At 48.3% G+C, this 24924-nt stretch overlaps 3 protein-coding genes; 2 read left to right on the top strand and 1 right to left on the bottom strand.

The window, feature by feature from the left end:
* Positions 1 to 1277: 1277 nt before the first annotated feature.
* Positions 1278 to 2132, top strand: GSTUM_00010463001 (uncharacterized protein). XM_002841305.2 has 2 exons: positions 1278 to 1707; positions 1760 to 2132. Exon 1 carries the CDS (start codon positions 1334 to 1336, stop codon positions 1658 to 1660), a length of 327 nt encoding a protein of 108 aa, XP_002841351.1. The 5' UTR covers positions 1278 to 1333; the 3' UTR covers positions 1661 to 1707; positions 1760 to 2132.
* Positions 2133 to 8736: 6604 nt separating this feature from the next.
* On the top strand, positions 8737 to 10447 carry GSTUM_00010462001 (uncharacterized protein). XM_002841304.2 has 7 exons: positions 8737 to 8996; positions 9104 to 9219; positions 9285 to 9298; positions 9368 to 9390; positions 9452 to 9607; positions 9680 to 9717; positions 9787 to 10447. The coding sequence occupies exons 1-7, from the start codon at positions 8838 to 8840 to the stop codon at positions 10379 to 10381; spliced, it is 1101 nt and encodes a 366-aa protein (XP_002841350.1). The 5' UTR covers positions 8737 to 8837; the 3' UTR covers positions 10382 to 10447.
* Positions 10448 to 21039: 10592 nt separating this feature from the next.
* Positions 21040 to 23027, bottom strand: GSTUM_00010460001 (uncharacterized protein; the record flags this gene model as incomplete). XM_002841303.2 has 2 exons in its annotated part: positions 21040 to 22930; positions 22989 to 23027. 2 exons carry the CDS (start codon positions 23025 to 23027, stop codon positions 21347 to 21349), a joined length of 1623 nt encoding a protein of 540 aa, XP_002841349.1. The 3' UTR covers positions 21040 to 21346.
* Between the last annotated feature and the right edge of the window lie 1897 nt (positions 23028 to 24924).

The following is a 24924-nucleotide window of genomic DNA, read 5'->3' as shown; positions in this document are numbered from 1 at the left end:
CCATTGTTTACGTCAGCTGCTGACCTTTGGATAACACCCTGATCGCGCTGAGTTTGATTAGGAAACATATTCGGGGTGTGTGTTAGGCTAAAAATACAAAGTCCCGGCATTGTATAATATAGTACAAGGAAGGGGGTGTATGCGTATCCGAATTCGTTCGGGGTCCTGCGTTCTAAGTCCTGCTTATCGATAACAATGTGAGGTCCGGGATCTCGTGTAGCTAGCTACAAGTATGATACTCACGGGGAGAGGCACTGCATATCGGGGGTCTCACAAAGCAATAATATTTTGATCGGTGAGCTATGCAATTTAGATTGTTGCTACCGTAAGCCTTACTTGGCTCACTTAATGGAAAATGGTGTTATATTGCATCGACATCGACAGCTATTCTTAATCTCTAGTACTCCTGAAGCACTGAGGCTGACACTCGGGAGCTTACCGCACCACTGGCTGACAGTTGTTTATGGCACGCACCCCTGCTGCTTGATCACAGTTCATGATTCGTGCTGGTTCGCTCAGAGAGGAAACAACAAGTCACACTACGATAGCAGTTGAAACATTTCTTCAACCGCGTGGTGCTATCATTTTATACTCACCCAGCATATTTCTAAAAAGATGTTCCAGAATTCCAATCCCAATAGGACATGACACTAGGAGAGAGAAAACTCCCCGCGAGGCAAACTGCGCTTCTATCATTGGGCTGTCTAGAAGTATTCGAGTACTGTACGATGTGCAGGCTGTCGGCCTATCTACCGTATTGAGAGGTTTAAGGATTTAACAAAGAAAGCTATCGTACCGTATCGGTCGTTGACCTTCCTCCTGAGACCTCGTATTGCTGGCCGGTTCAACTTCCCAGCCCCGCCCAGGAATGTTGGCTTGGGGCGGAGCCGGGATCTCGGTTTGTGGGTGGGTAACAGTAGATACATTCCACGGGATCCTCATCGCATATGCGATAGACTGGCTCCGCCAGCATCGCGCTTCGGTCCCGCGGGGAGCAGAAGGAGGATCAGACAATACCAGTGCCAACTGCTCTGGTTACAGTGTGAGACAGGATAGACATCAGGTGGCCTCGATACGGTTGAGGAGGGTACCGTATCCTGTATGCAAACACACACGCAACCCTAACATCACTGGTATATAGCCACGAACGATCCAAATCCTCTGCCATCAGCAGCATCCTTGCAAAACCATAGGATAATATAAAGTTCCCTCCATCTCTCCCCCCCCCTCTCCCTCTCCGTACCACTGGTCCTGTTCTTAATATCCTGCTAGGAAAAATTCATCCAATCTTATAAACACTCCGAGCTACAAACAGAAAAGGCAAAAACCTACGATGCGTCTATCAAACCACTTCCTGCTCCTAGCGCTCCAAACTAGCATCGTGGCTAGTACACCCCCGCCTCCCGCGGCCATGGGGGATGTTTTGTCCATCACCACTACTACTACTCCGCCCCCGGGCGCGACCGCTGCAAGCACCGGCAAAGAACTACGAAAGCGGAAGGGCGGGGGGGGAAGAGGGGGAGGGGGGAGGGGGAAGTCGAAGGCGAAGGGGGGGGGCGGTGGCGGGTCCGCCGCTTCGGGGAGGGCAGGCGGGGACGTTTGTGGGGTTTTGCTGATCGCATGTTTGCTTTGTGTGGGTGGTTTGGTGGGGTGGGCTTGAGGGGGGTGTAAGTGGGCTTTAGGAATCACCCGGTAATTTCCAATACGGTAAGCGTGCCCCTTCATTGGCTGGGCGGTATCCCTGATCAATATCATACAGGCTGTGGCCACTACGTTTGTGATTGCCGGCATCGTTGACGTACACATCATAATCGGTACGACTCAACCCTCACAGGGGCCTTGGTAATGGGTCGAAGGGAGGAGGCAGAGGTGGAGTTTGGTTTACTTTTTTCTCTAATGACTTGTATATTCTTTCTTTTCCTTTCTCTCTTCCCTTCTAGCTTGATTTGCGGCAGTAGTCTAATGGTGGAGTTTCTCCGCTGGAGGGGTGGTGCGCGTTTTTCTGTAAATTTGCATGTGTGCGCTGGTGCGTGGTGGAGAGGGGCGCCCGCCCTGTCCTTTCTGTCCCGCGCAATAGTCTCTCGGCCATCTCTCTCGCAAGGAGATTCTAATATCATAATTCGTAAAAACCACACAACACTATCTACTCGAGTATTTGTGATGAGTTAAGCTCCAATCCAACATCTATCATACCTATAGGCTGGCTGCCCCGCCTACCGGTATCCTCGAAGTCAGTCTCGTCGCGCGATAAATAACACATAGATCCTAAGGAATATCTATGATGAAGAAATTTACGGTTCCCTGACTGCCAGCGGCGCCATGGCAATCGCACGCGCCCGCCGCCACTCGCGCTGGTTTTCATGTGACGTATCATAGAGTGGAACGCTACGTATCTCCCCATTCTTTATCGTGAAAACTGAAGTGCAATTCCCAGTGAGAATCTCGCCAGGACGTTGGAGTTGCCTCTCGTAGTAAGGTCTGGTGTTTTTTTCTTTTTTTGTTTGTCTCAGAAAAGCCGGTTTTTTGGTGTGTTTTTCGCCAGGAAATCTTGGACCACACCGGGAGTTACCGGTAGACTATCACGGCGCTGACTTGACCTATCAGCTGCGATATGATCATCTGATAACCCGTCTCATCAGTCCCTTTCGTCCTAACCCCCCACCCTCCCTGCAACAACGGTATCCCCAAGAAAGCCAGGAGGGAGATGGAGATGCGATAGAGATAGCAACGGGATCAGCAGATATATCTGGCTTGGTCGAAAACACGAGAGAAAGCATCCTGCTATGATAGCCCTCCACAAAACCAGGAGCTGGGTGTGATTGGGAAAAAGGGCTTTCTGGTTTTTGCGTCACGTGGAAGGTGAGCGTGTGGTTACTGGAGGTGCGGCCGTTAGTTGGTTCATTCCGCATCATGTAGCCTAGGGAAGTGCTGAATCTCCCTGTTGAAAAGTTTGATAAACGTCGCGTGGGTTGGTAAATTTATGGCGGCGGTAGTTCGGTTTTGTGGACCGGGTGTACGAGTAGGAATGGCAAAACTATCGTTACTGTATACTGTAGCTGGTGTGTAGACCACTCGAATTGCTGTTTCCTGACTGCTTGACTTTCGGATATAGAACGCTTGGGAGCTCAGAATCACCATATTGAGGTTTCTACAGCGAGATTATCAAGAGACCTGTATGATAGAAAACTCTGAAAAAAAGGTAGACGAGCAAATCGACACTTAGCCTTTTTAAGTATCGGTTTAACGCTGGTATCATTGGTCGGTAGGCCCTGAAGTTTGCTTTGGGTCTTTCTGGATGATCGATTAGGTAAGCAATGGATTGGGCTCTTTCACCAAAGTTTTGTCTTGCCGTGATCTCGTGACGCCAAGATTCCTGAAGAGATTACGTAACATGCGAGCAATTCCACCATCAGGACTCGCGCGGCCGAGTTGAGGCCAGACTCCTAAGGTGACAATTCCCATACAATCTGTGCGGCTTCTACTCAGCCGTGCGAGTACCGTACTATACCAGTATCTAGGATTGAAAGGAGCGGGTCATAAGGTTCATTAGTCATCAACCATACTGTTTCTCCGGCCTCAACTGGTACTTACTACCCCAACAACCAGCCTACCCATTTTTTTTTTTCCAGCAAAGAGTTGTGCTACCTTTCACTTCCTGATGGTTGACGAGGCACGCCGGTTGATGAGCGGCGACCGTTGCCGTATAAGCATTTCGAGTATTTAATTCGAGCCTGGGCATAGGGATGGGGGTTCCCACCCCCTTGGGACGGGAGAGAGATTGAGGAACATGGGAGAAGAAGAGAAGCAAGCAGGGCATCTTCTTTCGCTTGCCTCCGTAGAACCTACTAGACCGTGCCTTTTCTCATTGATATTTCTTCCGTGTCGGGATTCTCTACCAACTGCATATCCGGTGCGAGTTGGGATAAAAACCCCTTCTTTATCTGCGCCCCGAGAGGGCAGTGGTCACGGCAGCCTAACGAATAGATGGCGTACCACCCGAGAACGCCTGACGCCCGGTGGAAGATGGAGGGATCCGATACCAGGTATAGAGAGAGGAACACTAGCTGCGCCCATGGAGCCAGAAAGTACATGGAAAAAACCTTGCTGCTTCTCGCCGCCTGACTGGCTCAATCTTGTTAAATAAGTCATCTCCGGGGAAACAGACGGAGTGGCTATGACCTACCGGGCATAGCTGGCGTTCTGCAGCGCTAGGCGTACCCGAAAATCAGGCTCCATGACCCTACTATACAAGTGTACTGTACTACTTGTAGTACAATAATGTTTCTATTGTTACACAACCTACGATTTGGGGGTTCCGCCCGTTACTAACAATCTTTCGCTTGAGTGGCCTGCTTCATCTGACTTGGGGATCTTATGTTTACACTTTCGGTCAAAAGTCTCTTGAGGGATAACAGAATGTTGGGGGATACGGAGGGACCCATTGGGTCTGAGGTCGCTGTTAGTAGAGGAAGCCCCCAAGGGGAAACCTTTGGCTCTAAAGAAAATATTGTAGGGATTGCCGACTCTTGCCCAGGTGGTGGGAGGGGGAAAGAGGAGGAAGGCTCTAGAGGAGAAAAGGTGGAGGCAGCTCGTGACCCTGAGAAACCATAGGCAAAGCATGTCAGATTCACCCCCGGCATGTCTGCCGCCAACTCTTACCGTCTATCGTGACCTCCGATGGGGTCAGGCCTATATCGACATATCTTGTGTGTCATCAGTCCAACCCTCAATTCTAGTTTTCTGAACCTGAGCGATGCTGCGAACTTATATCATACCTTTCATATCTCCCGTTAGTAATAATAATGTGGGCTATAGGGGTTGTAAAGCGGCTGTCGGGATTCGTGGGGGGGTTTTGGGGTTTGGTGGGGCTCCGTGGGGTTCTTGGCCGATGTGATAGGTATTCACATTATGATGCTCTACTGTACGGGAGTCAAAAATAGTGGGTAGAATGGCATGTAGCGACCCAAACCATTCCACTTCGCGCTCCCCATTCAATACATTCTGAAGCTTTGAAATTTTTTCAGATGTCTCATCATTTTTGACGCCGGCCTTGTACTGTTGGTGTACCGTACTCGAGTGCTCGAGCAGGATCGTACTGCGCTGTGATTGGTTTGAGTTATTTCGAGCTCATCCGGTAACGAGCTGCCAAATCAGTGTCACTCCAATGTCTTGCCTCGCGGGCCAAGAAAGCACATATTCCAACCTCACGACACCGGTATTTCAACTACATCGCAGCGTTTACGACCGGCACTTTTCACGAACTGCTGGATCAACCCGCGTCGCCTACTCATCGCAAACTCTGCACAAGATCCTCTGCACATTACGCGATCCGAACTAGCGCTTTCCTTCTAGCCTCACATCAAAACTCCACCACGGCTCCCATCATCCGCCACATCTCCTTCTTTCAACCCATTCTCATTCTACCGCTATGAAATCTCTTCTCTACCACGCGATAACCACCCTCGCATGCCTCCTTACCTCCGCCGTTGCCGCCGAAACAACGCTAGCAAGCCCCCATCGTCTGGTGCCCTATCCGATTGCTGGCGGTAGCGCTAGGGTGTGCACGGGCGGCACATTCGATGCCTGCGTGAATGATATTATATGCGCGCAATCGTTTCCTGAGAGCTGTCTGTGCCAAAACGGCGCCAAGATGAGATGTGCTTCCGCATGTGGAGCTGCGAAGCCCGAGCTGCAGAACTGTGTGTAGGGAGGGTGGGATTTCGTGGCGATATGCTCTATCTGGGATGGACAGAGAGGAGGTAGTTTCTGGTGCCTTGTTTTGGGGGGGAAGTGTGGTTTGTCTTTTCTAGCTGCGTGTATTCATTCCTGCCATAGTGTATTAAAGATGGTATTTTTATTTTTTTTGTTCTATCCAGCGATTCCGAAGGTTCTTGGGATATAGTATATGATTTATCCCACAATTCTTGTCACGGAACAACTCAACAGAAGTCGAGACTCGCTTCTGTCGTGCGCAAGCGCGAGTGATTGTATGTGAACTCTTCGTCCCGACATTAGAACCCGAGAGTAGATCGACTGCTCAGGTCTGCCGCACGATATTAGCAATCCACGAAGCGGGAGTTTGTTTCTGTGCCGTATGCTCGCGAGAAATAGCACAGCCGAAACACAGGGGGGCAAGTATCGGTGAGCGAGTTCGCACCATGGCGACGCTGGCGGAATATTGCAGAGCTTGGATGATGTGTGGGTTCAACAATTAATCAGTATCGCGCGATCAAGCAATCAGAATCCCGGCTTGGATGCACTACGCGGAACGATATACTCGAGTGGTACTCGTACTGGCACTGCAGCGGTAGGGCACGAACATCGCTGCGCAGAACCGGCGAGTCACGGGGGATAAGATACCGCATAGAACAATCTTCCCCGCACAACAAGCGCAACACACCTACTTCTCAGCCATCCACTTACCCCCGTCCTCGCAAACTAATCAGGTACCGACCATGTAGCGCTTGTTTAAGCTGCTGCACAGGGGAATCGCAAAAACAGGCGCCATTGATTACCCGTGTATATTATTGGCAGACGCGGTGCATCTAGTGCTGGGATCCCCTCCTTCCATCCTGCAGCGTACGAGTAGGGTAGACCACGGTGCGGTAAGGTGACCGAAATTGGTGTATCCCCTACCGAATTTGGTAATCCGCAAAACCCGAAATTCCAAGATCTCCTCACCTTCCTTTCTTGCGTGATGGGTTGTTTGCTTTCCTGCCGGCCTACCTATGATACTTGATTGCTTGGTTGCGGGTCGGATAGTTACTTGCAAACGGAGGCCAACTTCACTCCGTACCATGCAATATTGAAAATTTAAGTTTCCAGAGCGAAATACAAAGGTGGCACGAGCACAACCAACTATCGCACTCACACAGCTACCCACTTACTGTAACCCTCTCACCGCCTGTCAGGCAGTTATCGGTCTGGCAAGGAGGTAGTGTAGTTCTCGATATACAGCCTGTTGCAGGGGTAAGCTTGTCAACTACTGTACTGTATCAGGGCGTACAATCGCTCAGAACTACAGCTTTTCCCGCACAAAGACGATCACCTGAAAACTCAAATCAGTGAATATTATAACAATAAAAATTCGAGAATAAACTAAGGAGCATAACAAAGAACCTCCATTATTTTAAATCTTCTATATTTTCGGCTTTATTATCAAGGTAGATGCTGTTGGTGTTTGGGATGGAGGTATTGCTGAAGTAGTGCCTCTTTAGGCATGTTTTGCATGTCCCACGTATCGGGAGTTATATAATACTCTTGGTATCTGCCTGTTTTTTCACCCTCTTTCCTAAATCAAGATTTTGGGTATCATAGGAAAATACAATGAAAGAAGATAAGCTTTGGGATAGGAAATAGATGCTAAAAGTTTAAAGTTAGTTTTAGATTTATTTTTTGGAATGCTGTTTGTGAAGATCGAAAGAGGGTTGGGCGAGTGAGGTCCCTCTAGAGTAATGGAACTGAGGCCGTAGTTTGCTCTTGTACTGGGCTATGAATGCTGTGGCACTGTGCAGGGTTGGGTGAGTTATACAACAGTTTTGTGAGGTTAACCGGTCAAGTATACTCGAGTATACTCAGCTGTTTCGGTTAATGGGCTCTCACCCTTGAAAATGGCCGATTTATCCCTGCGGCCTGCAATCGATGCAATGATATTTCAAAAATTTCCCGCACGCGAGTAAATCCGATCCTCGACAATCGGTCGACTGATTCGCATGCCCGCTACAATCGGATGGATTACCCGAAGCAAGGATCAATTATATTATTATAATGCTTGTTGTGCTTCTATCTATCCACAGTTTCACGGGATTACTGTAGACCCTCGACCTTCTTCAGCGCGAGGCCATGGCACGGCATGCGGTGCGATGGCTCTGTTCGGACTAGAGATTGGTTGGAATTTTTCGGGATAATTTGAAAAAACTGGAAAAAGGTATATACCTGTAGCTCCACCTGCTCCCCCCCAACGCTTACAGCAGGTTTAGTTCTTCCATATTTGGGGGATAAAGGCCGTAAATATGTTATTATAACCGTTCACTCCTCAGTACACCTCATGTACATTCTCTACGCTCATCTACTATTCACCGCAGTACAGCATAACAGAGTATTCCGCAGTGGTAGCCGTGATATTGCCATACTGGTGATCATCCATCCATGTGGGAGTCACATGGAGCTAGAACACATATCGGCGGAGACACGCTTCATTGGAAACAGATGTTTTTTCTTCCTCTTCTGGAAACACACATACATTGTAACTAAGCTTCTGCTATTCACAGCTACTTGAGTTACATTCGATTATGAAAATACCATGAAAGAGAAATGCCATGGGGCTCGAAATGCCATAGCATTTGTGGCATGTCGAACAGTGCTTTTAATCCTATAAACAAATCTATCAGCCAAGTTCTATGACACTCTTCTTGCAGGGAATTTAGAATCCTCATCTCCGTTGTTTGCATCTACTGACTTTCCGGCCGTCTTTAATTTGTATTGAATTTTGATGTGTTTTTTATCCTCTTGCCCTATGCACTCTGCTATTTTTCCACATTTTTTTCATGATACATGAAAGTTCTCGGCTCATCGGGTCATACTGTATAACTTGTAATAATAATATTATATAATTGGATGTAAGTACCGGTATGTTAGTTCAGGGTTTGTGTTTGGTCCCACACCCCGGGTGAAATATTTAACAGGTACTTGTTCCCGCACCTCTTTATTTCGAGCCCTTTGAACCAAAAATTCCGAAGAAAGTCTCACGAGGCCATTGCGGGTGGCTTTCTCTCCTTCATTCATTCTTTGCACTTGCTCTTTATACCTTACCACTACCGATAGATCACTAGTAAACAATGGCATCAACCGGCGCATCACCTCGCAGCCCACAGAGTCCGCAGAGCCCGCAGAACCCACAGAACCCACAGGGTTCACAGAGCCCCTATAGTGCTGCTTCCCCAGCGGATTCGCAGGCTCCACAACAGGGGCTTGATGGGGTGATTATTGAAGTAGATGTATGTGCGATTGTCTTTTTTTCTCTTCCGTTTTTCTCTTCTCCCATCATTCTCTCAATTTGCTTGCTTGTCCGCATGTTTGCCAACCATATTGACATAATGAATAGGGTGAATTACTAGATGATGATGATTCTGCATTTGGTTCCGATACTTCGAGTTATGTTACTTCTCTATCGTCTTCTGTCACCAACTATCGATACGAGAATGGCAGGCGCTATCACGCGTAGGTTTTGTCCTTCCGAATCTGTTGCTACATGTGTTTGGCTAATTATTTAATTGCCGTAATAGTTTTCGGGAAGGAGGTATGTTTTCCTTAGTTGGGTTTCGAAAACACCACGCGGGATCATAGTTAACATTCTCCTCCCTCCCAGCTTACGTTCTTCCGAACGATGAGGTAAGAGCTACACTGAATTATCAGACTCCTGGGATAGTGCTAATTGGGGGTATGATGCCAGGCCGAGAGCGATAGGCTGGACCTTCAACACCAGATGTTAACCCTTTTATTCGGGTTACATAGAGCTCCTCTCCAGAACCCGCAGAAGATATTGGACATCGGCACAGGGACGGGAATCTGGGCTGTAGAAATGGCTGATAAATTCCCATCGTCAGAGGTACCCCAAATCTCAACCTTAAGCCTTACAGTTTATATTAGCACCAACAAACAATTCTAATCACTGGTCCAGGTAATTGGCAATGATCTTAGCCCCATTCAACCTAGCTGGTATCTAACCCCCCACCCCCCACCCCCTTCCCCTGAAGTAAACGACAACCCCTAACAGGTATCCTCAAGGGTCCCTCCAAACCTCCGCTTTGAAATCGACGACGCAGAATCTGATTGGGCTTACAAACTCAATTCCTTCGATTACATCCACACCCGTTACATGATCGGCAGCATCCAGGACTGGCCCAAACTCCTCCGTCAGGCTTACGACTTCTCAAAACCGGGTGGGTACGTCGAACTCCAAGAGATCAATTGTGACTTATATACGGACGACAACTCCCTACCACCGGATAGCGCGGCCAGGAGATGGTCTATGCTTATGGCCGAGGCTTCAAGAAAGAACAATCGACCCATCGACATCGGCGCGGAGCTGCAGCCCTTCGTTGTGGAAGCCGGATTTATCAATGTTTGCCGCGAGGTGTATAAATTGCCCTTAAATTCCTGGCCGAAGGATAGTAAACTGAAGGAGATTGGCGCATTTAACTTGGTGAACATGTTGGAAGGCCTGGAGGCGTTGAGTTTAGCGCTGTTCACTAGAGTCCTTGGATGGAGTATAGAGGAGGTGATGGCCTTTCTACCATCCGTGCGCCAGGACATCCAGAGAAGGGATGCCCATATTCTCTGGGACATTTACGTCGTTTGGGGTCAGAAACCGGAGGTGTAAGGGAACAGGGTAAGCTAGTGGGTATCGATTAGTCCTAAAATCTCATAAACGCATCTCATCTTAAAATTTCATGACTTAATGATGCTCCCCGAGATTTGATGATACCCGGTACACCCACCACAGCCCTGTGCATGTAACTTGGCACTTATTCAACTGTCTGCTATAGAATTGGAAGAAGGAGAGCAATCAAGTATCAATCACCGTGGCCTATCGTGTAGCAACAATCTGTAGTTATCGCAATACCGGGTGTGGCGGTTTGGCAGGCATGGCGGGGTGTGAGATGCCTCGGGGGGGGGGGGGCGGGTAGGGATTGCACAGTTGCTCGCAGTGTCAGTTAATCCGAATCTGCTGGAAATGGCATAGTAAAATGGTTTTGTATCTCCGAGCCAGTTACGTTCAAGGTCACAGCCACTCCGGTAACCACACCCCCTATATACCCAATGGAATATTCCACACAAGTATGATAATATTATGATATTATTTCCCCAAAGGCACAGTACTGTACTGTACTGTACTGTACACCCCCGAACATACGTTTCCCTCCAGCCATCGAACCAACTCCTACAAAATAGACTTCAGTACTCGTACCGCTCAACAACGCCAGGGGGGAGATCACTCGATCTGGATTTCCATACAGCATATCGCCCTCTCCGTAATGTTTCAAAATTTAATTCTCTCGCCGAAGAGTACCATTCGTCATCAACCTAGGGCCCTACACGACGATTCACTCGCGAGGACAGGCAACAGAGGTCTAGCTGAGTTTCGCTGAGTTTCTCGTGAACATCCAGCCATGCCGGGGCTGTGGATGAGTTCTCCCGAGGCCCACGGTTTACAGAGCGCTATTTTAGGGGAGATATACCGGTGGAAGTGGAACGTAGAAAACCTGGGGCGGAGTGTCTTCGCGGGAAAAGATTCGGAAAGAAGATAACTTAAAGCCGTGTCGCCGCACACTGTCATCTACAGTGTGCGATCTATTTGCTTCGGGAGTTATTCGAGGAAGGCGGACGTGATAGATATCGAGTCCGATTATGCTCCGGCCGTACTCCGAAAACCGATAGCAAAGGAGGATATAACGTTTTAACCCCTTCTGACAACAAGGACGGAAGCGTGCTGGTACAATTATGTGCTCCCGGTACCGGACCAATGGGATGCCGGCACAGGTGTCTAGGCAATCTGCCAAGTCCTGGCAGAAATTTCCCCACAGAAAACTTCCCTGTTACACTGACCTTGACATGAGCATCGCACGCACGTATGATATGAGTGGTGAGGGCTCTTGAAGCCCAATACTGACAACAGCATCCTATACCTCACGATACGGTGTTGGTTTTAACTCCGAGAAATGAGTGGGAAATGTGGATTTAAACGGGCCTTCTCTGAATGCCTCACGGTGCAAAACACTCTCGATTTCTAAATCAGGAGGACTTTCCCTTCCACGAGCAGGTGGGTTTTTCCTGGATACATAAAGGGGTCATATGAAGCACCAGAAATTCGACCACCGCAGATTAGGTCTCATCTTACCCGTTCAATACGGCTGCTGTGGATGATTGGATATTTCTCTATTGTTGCTTCGCCTGTGCCTGAAAATAGCTTTGTGAAGCCCCCCCTTGGAAGCAGTCTGGAAGTATATGGACTCTTCAGAAGTAGTGCGGGCTAATTTCCCATGAAATGGTTTTTTTCGATTTCAAGGCAAATCTGTCTTGATACATTTGTTTGAGGTTGCGAATATTTCTTGGAGAAGTGGCCACACATCTGACCCCCCCCCCCAATTCCCCTTCCCAAGACACTAGGTTTCGTATTTCCTGCCGAGCTATGATAGTCTGTTCCCTTGAAAAAGTCATTGTAGCCTGGCGCACGTTATTGCAATCGTTACAGCCGTGAAAGGCAGAACGATGCAGAGCCAAGGTCTAGCCATAATATTACCCAACTTATTGTCTAATCGGAATCATCGATCGGGCCCGCTTCCGCCCCCCAGATCTAGAAGTCGTATTGGCGAAACTACGCCTCAGCCCGAGATTGGTGGAGATTTTATTTATGTTACAGCCTTCACGAGAGATATCTGCGTTCTGTCATTGTATTCTGGGCCCGGGAGCTATGAGGGCATCCGGAAGCTGCCCAACGGCCACCCAGAAATGGACTATGCTTTCGGCGATGCTCCTGGGGAAAGGATGGCGATAAAAGGCTTCCCACCTTCTCTCATGTTACGAATTTATACACATGTCAACATCCCAGTCGGGCATGTAAACGCGGATTGTGAATCGGAAGGAAGGGCCCGTATCTGAAAGCCCACCACCATTCCCAGGTGGGTGCTACAGAAACAGGGAGCATCTCGGAAGGTGCATCCGTAAACTCTCCGAACATCGTAATATAGCACCAGAACGAAAAGATCCGATAGTTAGAATATTGAGTGAGTGAGTGACGGTTGGTGATGTGGAATGAGAAGTCTGTTCGGATGCAGAAAGATTCTGGTATCATGGGTGGCAAGGCCTGAGCCATGAGAGGAAGACAAGTGATGGGACCAAACACTAAATCGCTTCCTGTAGACCAGCTGAGCTGACTCCCAAGGATTACTCAAAAAAAAAAAAAGAGATAATCTCATCCCTACCCTACCGGTACTTGTACTGCCCCCATGGAAAAGCACTAATTTACCCTTGATTCACTTCTCATAGTCAGCACGATCTCGCGTATTTAACCAGGTGTTATCGTCATCGTCATTCTTCCCGCAGAACTTTTGACAGGCAGAGGCTCAAAAAAGAGCAGCCACCTCAGGAAGGAACCACACACAAATTGCATAACCCTACTGTAGGGCTGGTATGATAGGTGAGAAAAATATCATAGAATGAAAAAAAAAAACGAGCAAACAAAGACATAAGCGGAACTTACACAGCCGTACAACATGCGAGTTTGAGGGGTTTGAGGGTGGGAGTCTTGAGTTGGCCAGCCAAGGCGAAAAGCTGAACTGAGATAATAAGAACTGGTGCATGTCATGGGACTCAGGGGCAAGAGAAAATTTTGACCCTCCGGGTGGTCACAATCTCGGAGTGTTAGGACATAAATAAGTACCGTACGCAATCACTCCAGGTATGAGACACTGCTCGAGTAGGATTCACCCCGAGAATTAGTGTCAGAGGTTACAGCCTCATGGAGTATAATAGAGACTGAGGGATAAAATAATCATCAGGTAACTTATGATACCGCCCTTTTTCACTCTCCTCACTCCTCAATGTCTCCGCTCTTGGTATGAACCGACCCAGTTTTCTTATCTCATGAAGCTCCCATCACCCAGCACGGTATCATACTCATGCTCCCCAGCACCCAGAGCCTGTTAGGGCCCATAATATAGAAGATTTATATTACTCAGCCAACACAACGTACCGGTATTCACCTCAAGATAAGTGCAACATTTTCCAAAAGCCTTGACCAATGGTTTGTTAGCCGCCAGTCATAGCCCCGGAAGGGCTTTCACCCGAAACAAAAAGCCTTACATTATCACACAGTAAGCTTCGGCGCATACCGGTGCCGTAACACGAAATACCGGTATCCTACGGCACCGCACCAGTCTCGGTGCCGATCCTTGAGCCCAGCTGTCATCCCCCGACAAGCCCAACTCGGGATGCTCGAGTACGAGTACGATACTCGTACGGTAGGGGGTGGCGGGTATGGGAACATGTTCGCCGAAAAGCCAGAGATGAAAATAGAGGCGAATACTAAATTAAAGGCATCTCAAACCGAGTGAACGTTGAGATATTCTTGGCGAGCTAACCGCAAGCCGCATGGGACAACCCACAGCCAATGGGAGGGGCAGCCCCGTGAGTGGGGAAACCATTCTTGGGTGCGCAATAGGGTGGTTTGGGGCACTGCACCATGAGCTTATCTTGTGTCGATCGACCGATAAGTTAGTGGTCACGAAGCGAGTCCAGTCATACAGCTTGCCGACTGCGGCCTAAGACCTTGGCGCACGAGACACCCCCGGCACATGGGACGTCCCTATGAGCATATATCACACTTATTACCATCCTCTCGTCCTCTTCCGTGGTTACTGGTGCTGAGGACATTCTAGCTTTTGTGTTCGGATGAAACCTTCTGGAGCCGTTCGGAATGAGGATAGGGCGCAAGCTCGGCTGATCACCCGAGAGTTAAAACGGGTATAAAGATAGCTTGCGTCATAGTTGGGTTTTGGACGGTGGACGTTAGTAGAACCTGTGATGTTTTCGTTGCGCATTCTCTAGCAGACATCATGGGGTTCAAGGAAGCTTGAGCAGACAATGAAGGGATAGAGGGGATATATTATTATCGAGGCCTTTTCTCTTTGAAGGGGGCGAGGAGAAACTTGAGTCTGTGAAGCGCGCTTGGGGAACGGAATAGAGGTAAGAAGATTTTCGCTGTTTGCGCTCCCCATCCACTCCCATCTTGAGTATATAAAACACATTGTTGTTATATACGCTTCTCCAGTTTGGTATCATTTTATTCACTGTCCATACTATTGCCATTTGTCTCCTCTTTCCAGGCATCAATATCATTGCCGCTAGTCACTATATTTCACCACTTCTACTTCAAACGAGACATTAACACCACCCTTCAGAGCTTTATCCACCCCGCAATACCTTCTCTCCTCCAATTCCTAATATAACACCGACAACATGCGATACCATACTATCCCCTCCGACACGGAGACCTATCACTCCTACACCCGCCACCATCCTCCAGAATCTCCCCTCTACAGCATAAAACAAGACCTCACCTGGAACAGACTGTCGAGACACTTCTTCAAGCCCGAAGATCCCTATCCCCCGAAGCTTCGCTCTTTCCAAGAATTCAACGCGCAAAGGGTGGAGCGAGACGTCCGTATTCGCAGATCCCGCCGAAAGCTACACTCTATGCCGGTGTACCCGGAGTTTCACCCTGATCCCCCGGCTGTGTACCGGGAGGAATATATACCGCTGGAGCCGGACGGGCACGTAGAGAGCGCGTACTACTTGGGGGCGGACGACATGCCCCCGTTGTATCTGTCACGTCGTTGGCAGCGGCGGGAGTACACCCCACCAGAGAGCCCTGCATACGGCGGGGAGTGGGGCGGGTCCAGCGGTGGATACAGCGCTAGTAGATACGATCAACCATGTCCTCCGAGGAGGTTACGGAGGGTTCCAAAGTTTTGCTTCTAAGGGGGAATACTGGTTGCTTCTGCGATTACGTTTGAACGATTATAACTCCTTTCTACCCAAGTTACAACTTTCCTCATTGCTTGGCGTTCGGGATATTGTGTGCTTTCTTTTATCATCCTTTGTCGATTCTCATTTTCAGGGTTTTTTCTTTGATTTCCTTTGTTTTTACCATTTCATCTCATGTCACTTGCATTAGATGGTAGAATGCGCTCTCTTTGGTCTTTTTCTTTCTTTCTTTTGCGCATATATCCTTTTATTTTATTACCTATGTCTTTTTGTGAGTCATGTAGCGTGTGTCATGATCATGAATAAATACCAACACTCTTTTGGAACACTACCTCTTCCTTGCTACCAGAATACCGTAGCCGCTACTTGGGGCTATCGCCCTAGTTCCAGTCCCTTGCGATGTGATTCATTTCAAACTCCTTGCTTGATTGGAAAATTGTATGATATTAGTGGTAAGGTGGTATTTTGTAATGAATGCATTCAAACCACTCACCCCATAGTCTGGTATGATTTGGGGATTTGACGATAATTCTTGATTCTACCTTAATAGGGGGTTTTCAGTTTCCACCTAGAATGACATACTTGGCCTAATTACCTGGAACTCGTTAATAGTGTCTTTTCAGCCCTGGGCATACCCCGTTTGCCTACTATATCGACTCATGTTTTTTTTTACCCAGCCCGTGAACCAATCAATCCCTGGGGGGTGTTGGTACATAATCTCGCTTTGCTATATTAGTGGGGCCTTGCGGGTATTTACCGACACTGTGCTAACGGCCTTGCCCACACACAGCTTCCCCCCAAGTAGTGGGAGCTACTTTTCTAGAACTTCAGCGGGGTTTTCCACGCTAACATGGCATAAACGGTAGTGAAGCGCTCAAACATCAAAGGACTAGGTTGGGTGCTGTGTTTGGGCGCCATCCGCTTCGTGCAACTCCCGACTTCCGAGGACACAATAGAGGTAGCCCGCGCTTCCATCCTCCTCATCCACTGCCAAGGGATGGAAAAAATTAGCGAAATCCAGGGGACCCGGTAGACGCCCTGATCTGGCCTACTGCCGCGAGCTCCTTAATCGGCGTTTCCGCCAGTGGGCATCTTTAAAACCGTTTTTTAAAGTCTATGAACCAAAGCTCCCCTAGCAAGAACCAATCTCAGAACGCATGGGGCAACAACAACTTGCAAGAAGCCCATCAGGTGAAGGGACCCTGTGAGAGGGTGGGCGCCGATGCACGTAGCCTTGGAGGTAGGAGCTGCTCCAAGGGCGATAGGTATTTTAAGGAGAGGGGTTGGGAGTGCGAAGTGGGCCAGTATGGATTTAGAGGTGTGTGGGAGCGGAGATGGAGGAGAGGACTTTTCATGGGGCCACGTGATACCTTTGGCATGATGGCGCTACTTGTCTGAATTTGGTTCTTCCGCGGCGGATTGCGGACTAACGAGTGAGGGCATCGGTGCGAGGTAGGTGCCTGCTAGGTTAGCCAATGAGGAGGAGGAACGCAACCTGACCTAGTAGCACCTTATCTATCTATCCTTTCATCGAACTAACCTGGGCCCGGGACACGTCCTGTCACTCGAATACTCGCTTGTGCTAGACAAATTATCTTTTCCCTTTGTCTGTATATGTGGTGCTGAGTTATTGGAATGTAATATTGGCGAGGCCTTATGCTATAGGAGTGTGCTAATTTAGTAAGTTAAAATAGCGGCACTTTCCAACCTATCCAGTACCAGTAACCGTGCGCGTCCCCTGACGATTTTCCCCTGAGGAGGTAGTCCTTGGTGGGAGATGACTTGATCCATTCTTTAAGAACTAAAGTTAGTTGCGAGAATGATGGTACCTAGAGAGCCCCGAATCGCCAATTCCAAACAAACCCACCAGCTCGGTGATCCCGGATGTGGGCTTACATATCAAGCAATCCAACCCAATATTGTTATGAAAATGTCTAGAAAATATTAATCACAGAATATCACTTACGGATCCAAGAAGCCTTCGCCTTAGAAGCATGTCCACTGTGTTTCCGTACGGGTCTACACTCCATATCTAAAACCCAGTGTCGTGGGCTGAACGCAATGAAATATAACCACCAGGAGGTTCCCTAATCGCTAATTTATTTTAAACAACAAGGTTTACAGCAGCGATTTGGACAATGTTGACTTAATATAAATGGCAGGGCAAAGATGTAAAGATGAATTTCAATATCCTAAACGGAGAAATATTCTCACGAAGAAAACGATAGGGAATAAAAAACGGGAAAGACTGATATGACCCAATCGCAGGTGACGGAGGAAAGAGAGACAGATTGGATAATGAACGAAAACAATTAACAAAGGGAAAACAAGCTTCCTTTTATCCTTCCCTAGATCATACTGATCTGTTTCCACATACTTCCAGCGTAGGCCATGTTCTCCATCACATTCAGTTTCACTATTGCCCATTGTGCCACTTCAGCCGAGGATAAGTGAATTCGACCGAGGGTATGCTCTGGCCGAGGACATTCGGTATTTCCATATGATAGGGGTAACACCCTAACATGGAGTCGTCGCAGGTATCGTCACAGATGTTGTCGCATATGGTGTTTTATGTGTAGGACTAACCAGTAGTCAAACATAGAGGCGTTGGAGTAGTTGATACCAAGAGGGTTAGGGTTGTGGAGTCGTTACCATAGGGGAAATATGCGTTGAGCAGCCAAGAAACACTTCCGTCCAACAATTTACCCCTCGCGGGCATTAAGATCCATACTAAACTCTACCACAAACCCCAGAGCTCGAACTTCAAGAAGTATAATATGATAGACTCTCACTCGCGCTGTCTGGCCAATGATTTAAAAGTCGGACATAATGCCCAGAACGGTATTCTTGCGGGTCGTGAATATCATGGGTACCCAACCGCCTTCGGCCGTCGGTCTGTAATCCATAACTCCCGCATCTCGCACACACAAACGTATGACACCTTGTTTTCTTCCTCTTCACCTCTAACCTCTAACATTTACTTCTGAATATATCCTTCTAGTACGTGGTACAATTCCTTAAACAGTCCCCCCCCCCCAAAACTCATAGCCACCCTTTCATGCCACTGCACCGCTGCTACATTGTGGCTTTCTCAAAAAACACCCTATATACCAAGACATCACGCGCAAAAAGGGAAGAGAGAAGAGAAGAGAAAAAAAAAACACCTTCCGGTGTGATAGGATAGGATAAGTTTCTTCCCAGGCATCGTAATGTAAACCCCATGCCCCCGTAGCAATTAAGACCTCGCAAACCATGATATCATAATCAAACCCAGATCCCAGGAGTTGGATCCCGCGTCATCACCAGAGATATCGTTGAGTGGTTCGTGCATCACGTAGGGCCGGAGGGGTCAAAAGCTCCTGTCCTCTGACGGATGTTGGGAAACTAACGCTTATGGTGCCTGCCCTGGACCATACCGCGAGGAAGAGCGAGGTAGCCCTACTCTAAGTAGGTGCATTACAGAATCCGACTGTGGAACGTATATCTGGCGTGAGGCCCGCCACCCGCCGTATCATATATAGCTAACTAGATGCTATGGATTTTCCGGTGGGGTAATGATAAGACATGTTTGTGGAGGATGAATAGGTGGATAGCAGGATATCTCACCATGTCTTACTCGGCGAATTCAGTTCTGGAGTTTTCTCCTTTCGATTAGGTGAGTATTTTGGTGCACATAAGAAATTTAAGGGTCTCTCCCTTTCTCTCCTCTTCTTCATAAGTGAACGCCTAAAACTATACCGGGCAAACCCTCCTTTATCCCTTCAGGGCCAATGAGCTTCAGTAATTAGTATTTTTTTCTTTTCTTTTTTCCTTTTCTACCGTTACTTCGCGGGGTGACCCGAATCTGCTGATATCTAGTTGGGTCACTACATGATCTCGACGTTCTGCATATCGACCCCAAGTCTAAAGCTACTGAGTAACATGATATCATATCACTTGTGGGTTAAGAAAAATTACTCGAGGATATAATAGTTATTATTAAGGGAAAATAGACTTTTTTTTTTTTTTTTCAACTTTAAGGCCCTCCGTCACATAGAAACAGCATTTCCCTTGGGGATTGTGCCCTTTTTCCAACGTCCGGGAATCCTTGACAAAAGGCAGAAACCACGTCCATACAGCAGCTACCCTATGGACTATTCCAGTGGAGACAGAAATCCATTTAGGATACCTAAAAGTTGAGCCATAATAATAGTATGATTAAAAATAAAAAAAAGTGTAAAGGTCAGAAAAATGCTTTTGGTGCGGCATGCTAAACATGGCCTGAGTTGGATATTAAGGACTCGGGGTCATCTAACAAGAATGCTCCACAGAGCAATTCTACAGAATAGCTGCATCATTTATTCATTCGTTTGTCCATTCTCACCGGTCACTTCTGAAGCAGATTGGGATCTATTAGGGATGCTACAAATACTATTGTATTTCCACTCTTACTGCATATTTTTAATGATATTTCATGTGCCATTATAGTGAAGTGCTTGGTCCACTAAAATGGCGAATTTCATGCTGATGCATGTCCGGTTCTGATCGCGTTGTATGATACTGCCAAGAGGAACTGAGGATGATTGCTGCCAGTGTGAAAATAATAACGCCAATACTAACCTAGAAAACAACACAGCAACTGGTAGTGCCATGTTTCCTAGTAACTGCCCAATAACTAGTAACTCCTGGTTGCCAACCAATAGCCAGCCAACAGGAGAAAGGCCTTTAAAAAGAGAGACGGAAATCTGGGACATAAAATTTCATCAAGGTCAGTCCACTGGCGGGTCTAGCTACTGATAGGCGGGATGGGTACTGTTTCTCCAAGCATAATTGGGTTGAGGCCCCTCCTGAAAAAGCTCATCTTGGCCCAGGAAGAGAGTGCTGAGGTCTATGTGTAACGACCAGCGTAAGAAGTCTTGCAGTGGACCGAATCTATATGCATACCGAAAGGCCAGGCAGGAGGTCTAAGTATGGAATTGAAAACAAATCATTCTTGCCCTACCCCACTGGAGCACTCTTATCTTAACCATTTCTCAGAATGAGGGTAGGAGATGAAGAATGCGGGCGAGGATAAGAGCTATGATAGGAAATCTCCAATGAACCCCGGAGCCCCCACTAGGATGATCGGTGGGCTCCGTGCTAGGGGTTCGGGATTATGTGCTCTGAGATTATGATTTTTTCTTAGGCGGCGGGTATTCCGGCCCGTTGGGCGCATTGGGAGCATCTCCGAGATGCAGATGCCGGTTCTATTATAAATCCGCATATGTACTATAGCTCCACGACCTCTGGATGGGTGGTTGCGATTGTGAATATCACTGAGGCCATGGAGGTAAGTTTTTACCCAAGCGATAGAATACCATATGTTTCCCTATACTCACCGTATGGTATACACCCTATAACGCTTGACACGGCCCCATTTTCTTTCGCGTCATAGAAAACACCTATCAGGGCATTGGTATCCGGAATCACACATTCTCCACACTTGGCTCCTGAATGATTGAACTCAAGCCATTTCAATTTGCAAATTAAACCCGGACAATAACCACGCTATGGGGGATGTATCCTTTTGTACCTCGTCATATTCAATCCCCTCCCACACGAACAAATTCCAAATCCCAAGACAAAAAGAAAGGCCATACCCCGGCCAGAGGGTATTCAGAGAACATAAACAAAAAAAAGAGCAAGCAAACCATGAATCAGCCAACCAACCGAAAGGAAACTGGGTAAACCCGTCCATCTATCCATTTAGTTGGAGAGTTTGGAAGTTGAATGAAATAAGGTTTTGCCCACCCATATTCCCACACCCTGGTACTCATAAACATTAATCCACAATCCTAACATATTCACCCTCAAACAACCCCCCAACGCCACCATACCACCCCCAATAGTACGTAACCCGATCCGAGCCAACCTCCTCGGTAAACGCAAGCGCCACATCCCTAATCTCTGCGCCCTCAGGGAATGCCAATTGGTCTCCATACTCCCACATGCGAACGCCCGGCCGATCGCCCATGCTCACACTCCCAATTGAGGAGTTCTCCTCATCTGGCCAGTGCCCTTTCAGCGCAACAGCAGTCCATGGATTCAGATTCTGCCCGCGGGGGATCATCTCCGGTGGGTCGTGCGGGGGGGACAGTATAACCTTTTGCGACCCCGGGTTCCCGGACTGCGTCAGGAGGGTAAAGTTGTGCCCCTGGGGGCATCTGAATGTGGCAGAGTTTGGGTCTGCGTCCGAGCGAGTCACGTCGTAACACTGCATGCATATGTCCATCGTTCCGTCCCGGCACAAAGTACAGTGGAGAAAAGCACTGTCCGGGGAAATTCGGCGGTGGCAAAAGTCGCAGTTTACCCAGTGGCCTGTTTGTCTCGTATACCCGCGTGCTAGGATGCGAGCTCGCGGGGTGTTTGGGGAGTCTCCCTGGGATACCAGGCGTTTGTGTTGTTGAACCTGGTGGAGGATTTCCATTGCTGGGGATTGTGGCGATGCAGATACTAGGTGGCGGGGGGGTTTTGTGTAGAGTTCTAGATCGTGGGTGCAGCAGTTACCCTTACCCACGCACACACTGCAATAGCCCCAGAGTTCATCGTCGCCGCTGGAGTGACAGGAACTGCAAAGCCAAAGTGCGCCATTAGGTCCGCCACAAAAGCTCTCACAGGTGACGCAGAAGAGGCCAAAACTAATAGATTGCGGCAGCGGACGTTGCTTTTGGAAGATTACAACGTGCGGTGGGGAGGACGACGACGAAGATGGGGGTGATGAGGAGCCACAGCCTTCGTTAACACGGTAACAGTGTGTGCAAAAGGCTTCCTCGCAGGTCGCACATATCCCACGAACGGCGAATTTCAGCGATTTAGAACATCTATGGCATTCTGGATCCCTAGTGACGGATAGCTGTTCAAAGCTGCTTGTCAGGGAGGAGCCAGGTGACGAAGCGATAGGGAAAATAGGTTGTGGGAATGGGCCACTATTCGGCGACGTTTGCAGCGGGAAGAGCGATCCGTGAAACGCGTTCCCCGGCGGCAGTCTGATCGGCGGTGGTATGCGAAAAGATGGAGTCGGTGAGTTTTGCGAAAGTCTTGGCGCTCCCACTGGCGGCGTACTACTCGACCCCCCGGCTAACGGAAGCACTTTATCACCAGGCTTGTACAATGACCGCATCTTCCTCTTCTCTTCTAGTGTCCGATCCTTTGATGGATCGCTCTTGACGAAGTCATCAACCAGGTTCTGCAGCAGGCCGCCCGCTCTCGCCTCCTTTACTACCGCTCGACATGCTGGGCAGGTGAACCTATTTGATGAGGACCCGGAATTGTTCAGCGAAGCGAACCACGATTTCGCGCATGCCCCGCAGTTCGCATGGAGACAGTCGAGAAAGGTTACGGGGTCGAAGAGGATGTCTGTACAGATCTATTTAACCCGTAAGCGATGGCTTAGGGTAAGATTAGCAAGAGGGGGGGCTAATCACTGAGCAGGTCAATTCCTTCTCGATCACGGAGGAACTCATGATGTTTGATCCCCTATTCGCTTTTAACTCGGAAGGTTCCCTTCTCGGTAATGTGAATTTCTTCAGTAACGGCCGATTCGACTCGATTCGATTTTGATCTGCCCCTAACCCGAAATCTTCTCCTTCCTGAGGATGTAATGAGGTTTTGTACACCTTTGGGATAAGGTAGGGAAGTTGAAGTTGAGGCAACATGAAATAGTAAGTCACGGGCAATGGAAGAAAGCAACAGCCTCACTTCTCCACCACCCCCTGCCCATTACTACGAGTACGGCAAATGGCGTGGGGTATGGTCAGTGGTTGGTGAGTTGTGGGGCTGAACTAGAACTTACTCTTTTTTCTTTTTTTTCTTTTTCCCTCTGCAATATCACTATTCCGGCTAAGCTCCTCTCCACGTTGCAAATGCCGGTGCGGGTGCTACCGGTGCTGGTGCTGATCCTCGAGACTTGGGAACCGTGAGGAACAGTAATACTACCGGTACCCGTAGTATCCAAGTTATGATTTTGTTAAAGCACGTTGAGTTCTATTCCTAACCTCAAACACTCCACCATACTAAATTATGACAACTAGCTCCTCTACTATATCATGGACTTGATAAACGTGGTGAATTTTCCCCCGAGAGATCTATCCCGCAGTTAATAAAGCTACCCCACGATCCTGTATCATACCGACACCGTATGATACTCGAGTCTGGTGTCACAGCCGATTGAACAGTCCAATGCCCGCAACTCCGTGCCAAAACCCAGGGTTGATCATCATAGAAACTAGTCCGTGGTTAGTCTCTGGCGGTGGCGACATGATCTGGGGCAGGGGAAAGCAGGTCGTGGACGAAGTCGCGGATGGAAACCGATGACCAACTCGAAAGAGGATGAGCGTGTCGATTCTAGGGGGGAGATGAACTACCATAATAATAATACCGGTATTATAATTATCGTGGAAAGATATTCATGCCAAGAAGCAGCGCACGTTCAAACACTCTGGGCAGTTTCCACCGCGTGCTCTCTAGCAACAACTACTCGTGCCTCCGCACAACCACTTGTCTCCGTACTCGAGTACTGTACAGTACACCCTGCTATTGGGATTTCCCCGTCATCTAGCGGGTAGAGTTATTACTTGATCTGCCCGATCTCACATTATTTAGGCCACACTACCACATGCTCTATAATAATTTAGGGCCCAAAAACGTAGACTGCTTTGATTCAAAAGTGCTCGACACAAAGGCCTTAGGACTACTAGATCACTGCTCCAACCACCGTAACAGGGGTGGGGAAATTCAACCACCACGCAATCCCCTCGGATATTTCCTCACCACCCACTTTCCCCTTCATCAAGACACAATATACCCATTCCAAAATTAGCAGGAAAGAAAGTCCCCCCCTCAAGCTAGATCAATGTGGTTCCGGTGATTCTCTAGAACTACGGGATGTAGCAGAAGAGGAATACAATGACCAATCCAAACAGCATTCCAGGGAATATATATACGTTTTGCGTCCTCTCGCCGAAGAGCTGGGGATAATGGAAGGTGCCAAGACATCGGGCGGGGGTTGCTTTACCTCCTGTTGGCCATGGAAATGGTGTCAGAGGATCGGGAACTGACATGGCTAACTGAGGTGGCAAAGTATCCAGAGGATATACCTCGTTTGTGACTTCTGAGACTAGATCGAGGTAGCATATCGGGTCCGTTAACGCCGTATTCCTGTCCCGAATGGAACGCCTCCCCTCTTCCCAGAACACCACTGATAACTCTGTTGTGACATGGAAAATGCGAGCATCTAGATATTATATCCCGAGTGGAATTGGCATAGAACTTGTACTCGAGTACACTCGATCATCCCAAGTATTCCCTAAACCAAAAATACGCCTGGCGTCAACAAGACGATCCTTTTCTGGCCGGCGAGTC

The sequence above is a fragment of the Tuber melanosporum genome (genome assembly GCF_000151645.1).
Source record: "Tuber melanosporum whole genome shotgun sequence assembly, scaffold_7, strain Mel28".
Taxonomy (NCBI): Eukaryota; Fungi; Ascomycota; class Pezizomycetes; order Pezizales; family Tuberaceae; genus Tuber; species Tuber melanosporum.
Note: the sequence above shows the minus strand (reverse complement) of the source record. Positions and strands in the feature narration are given on the sequence as shown.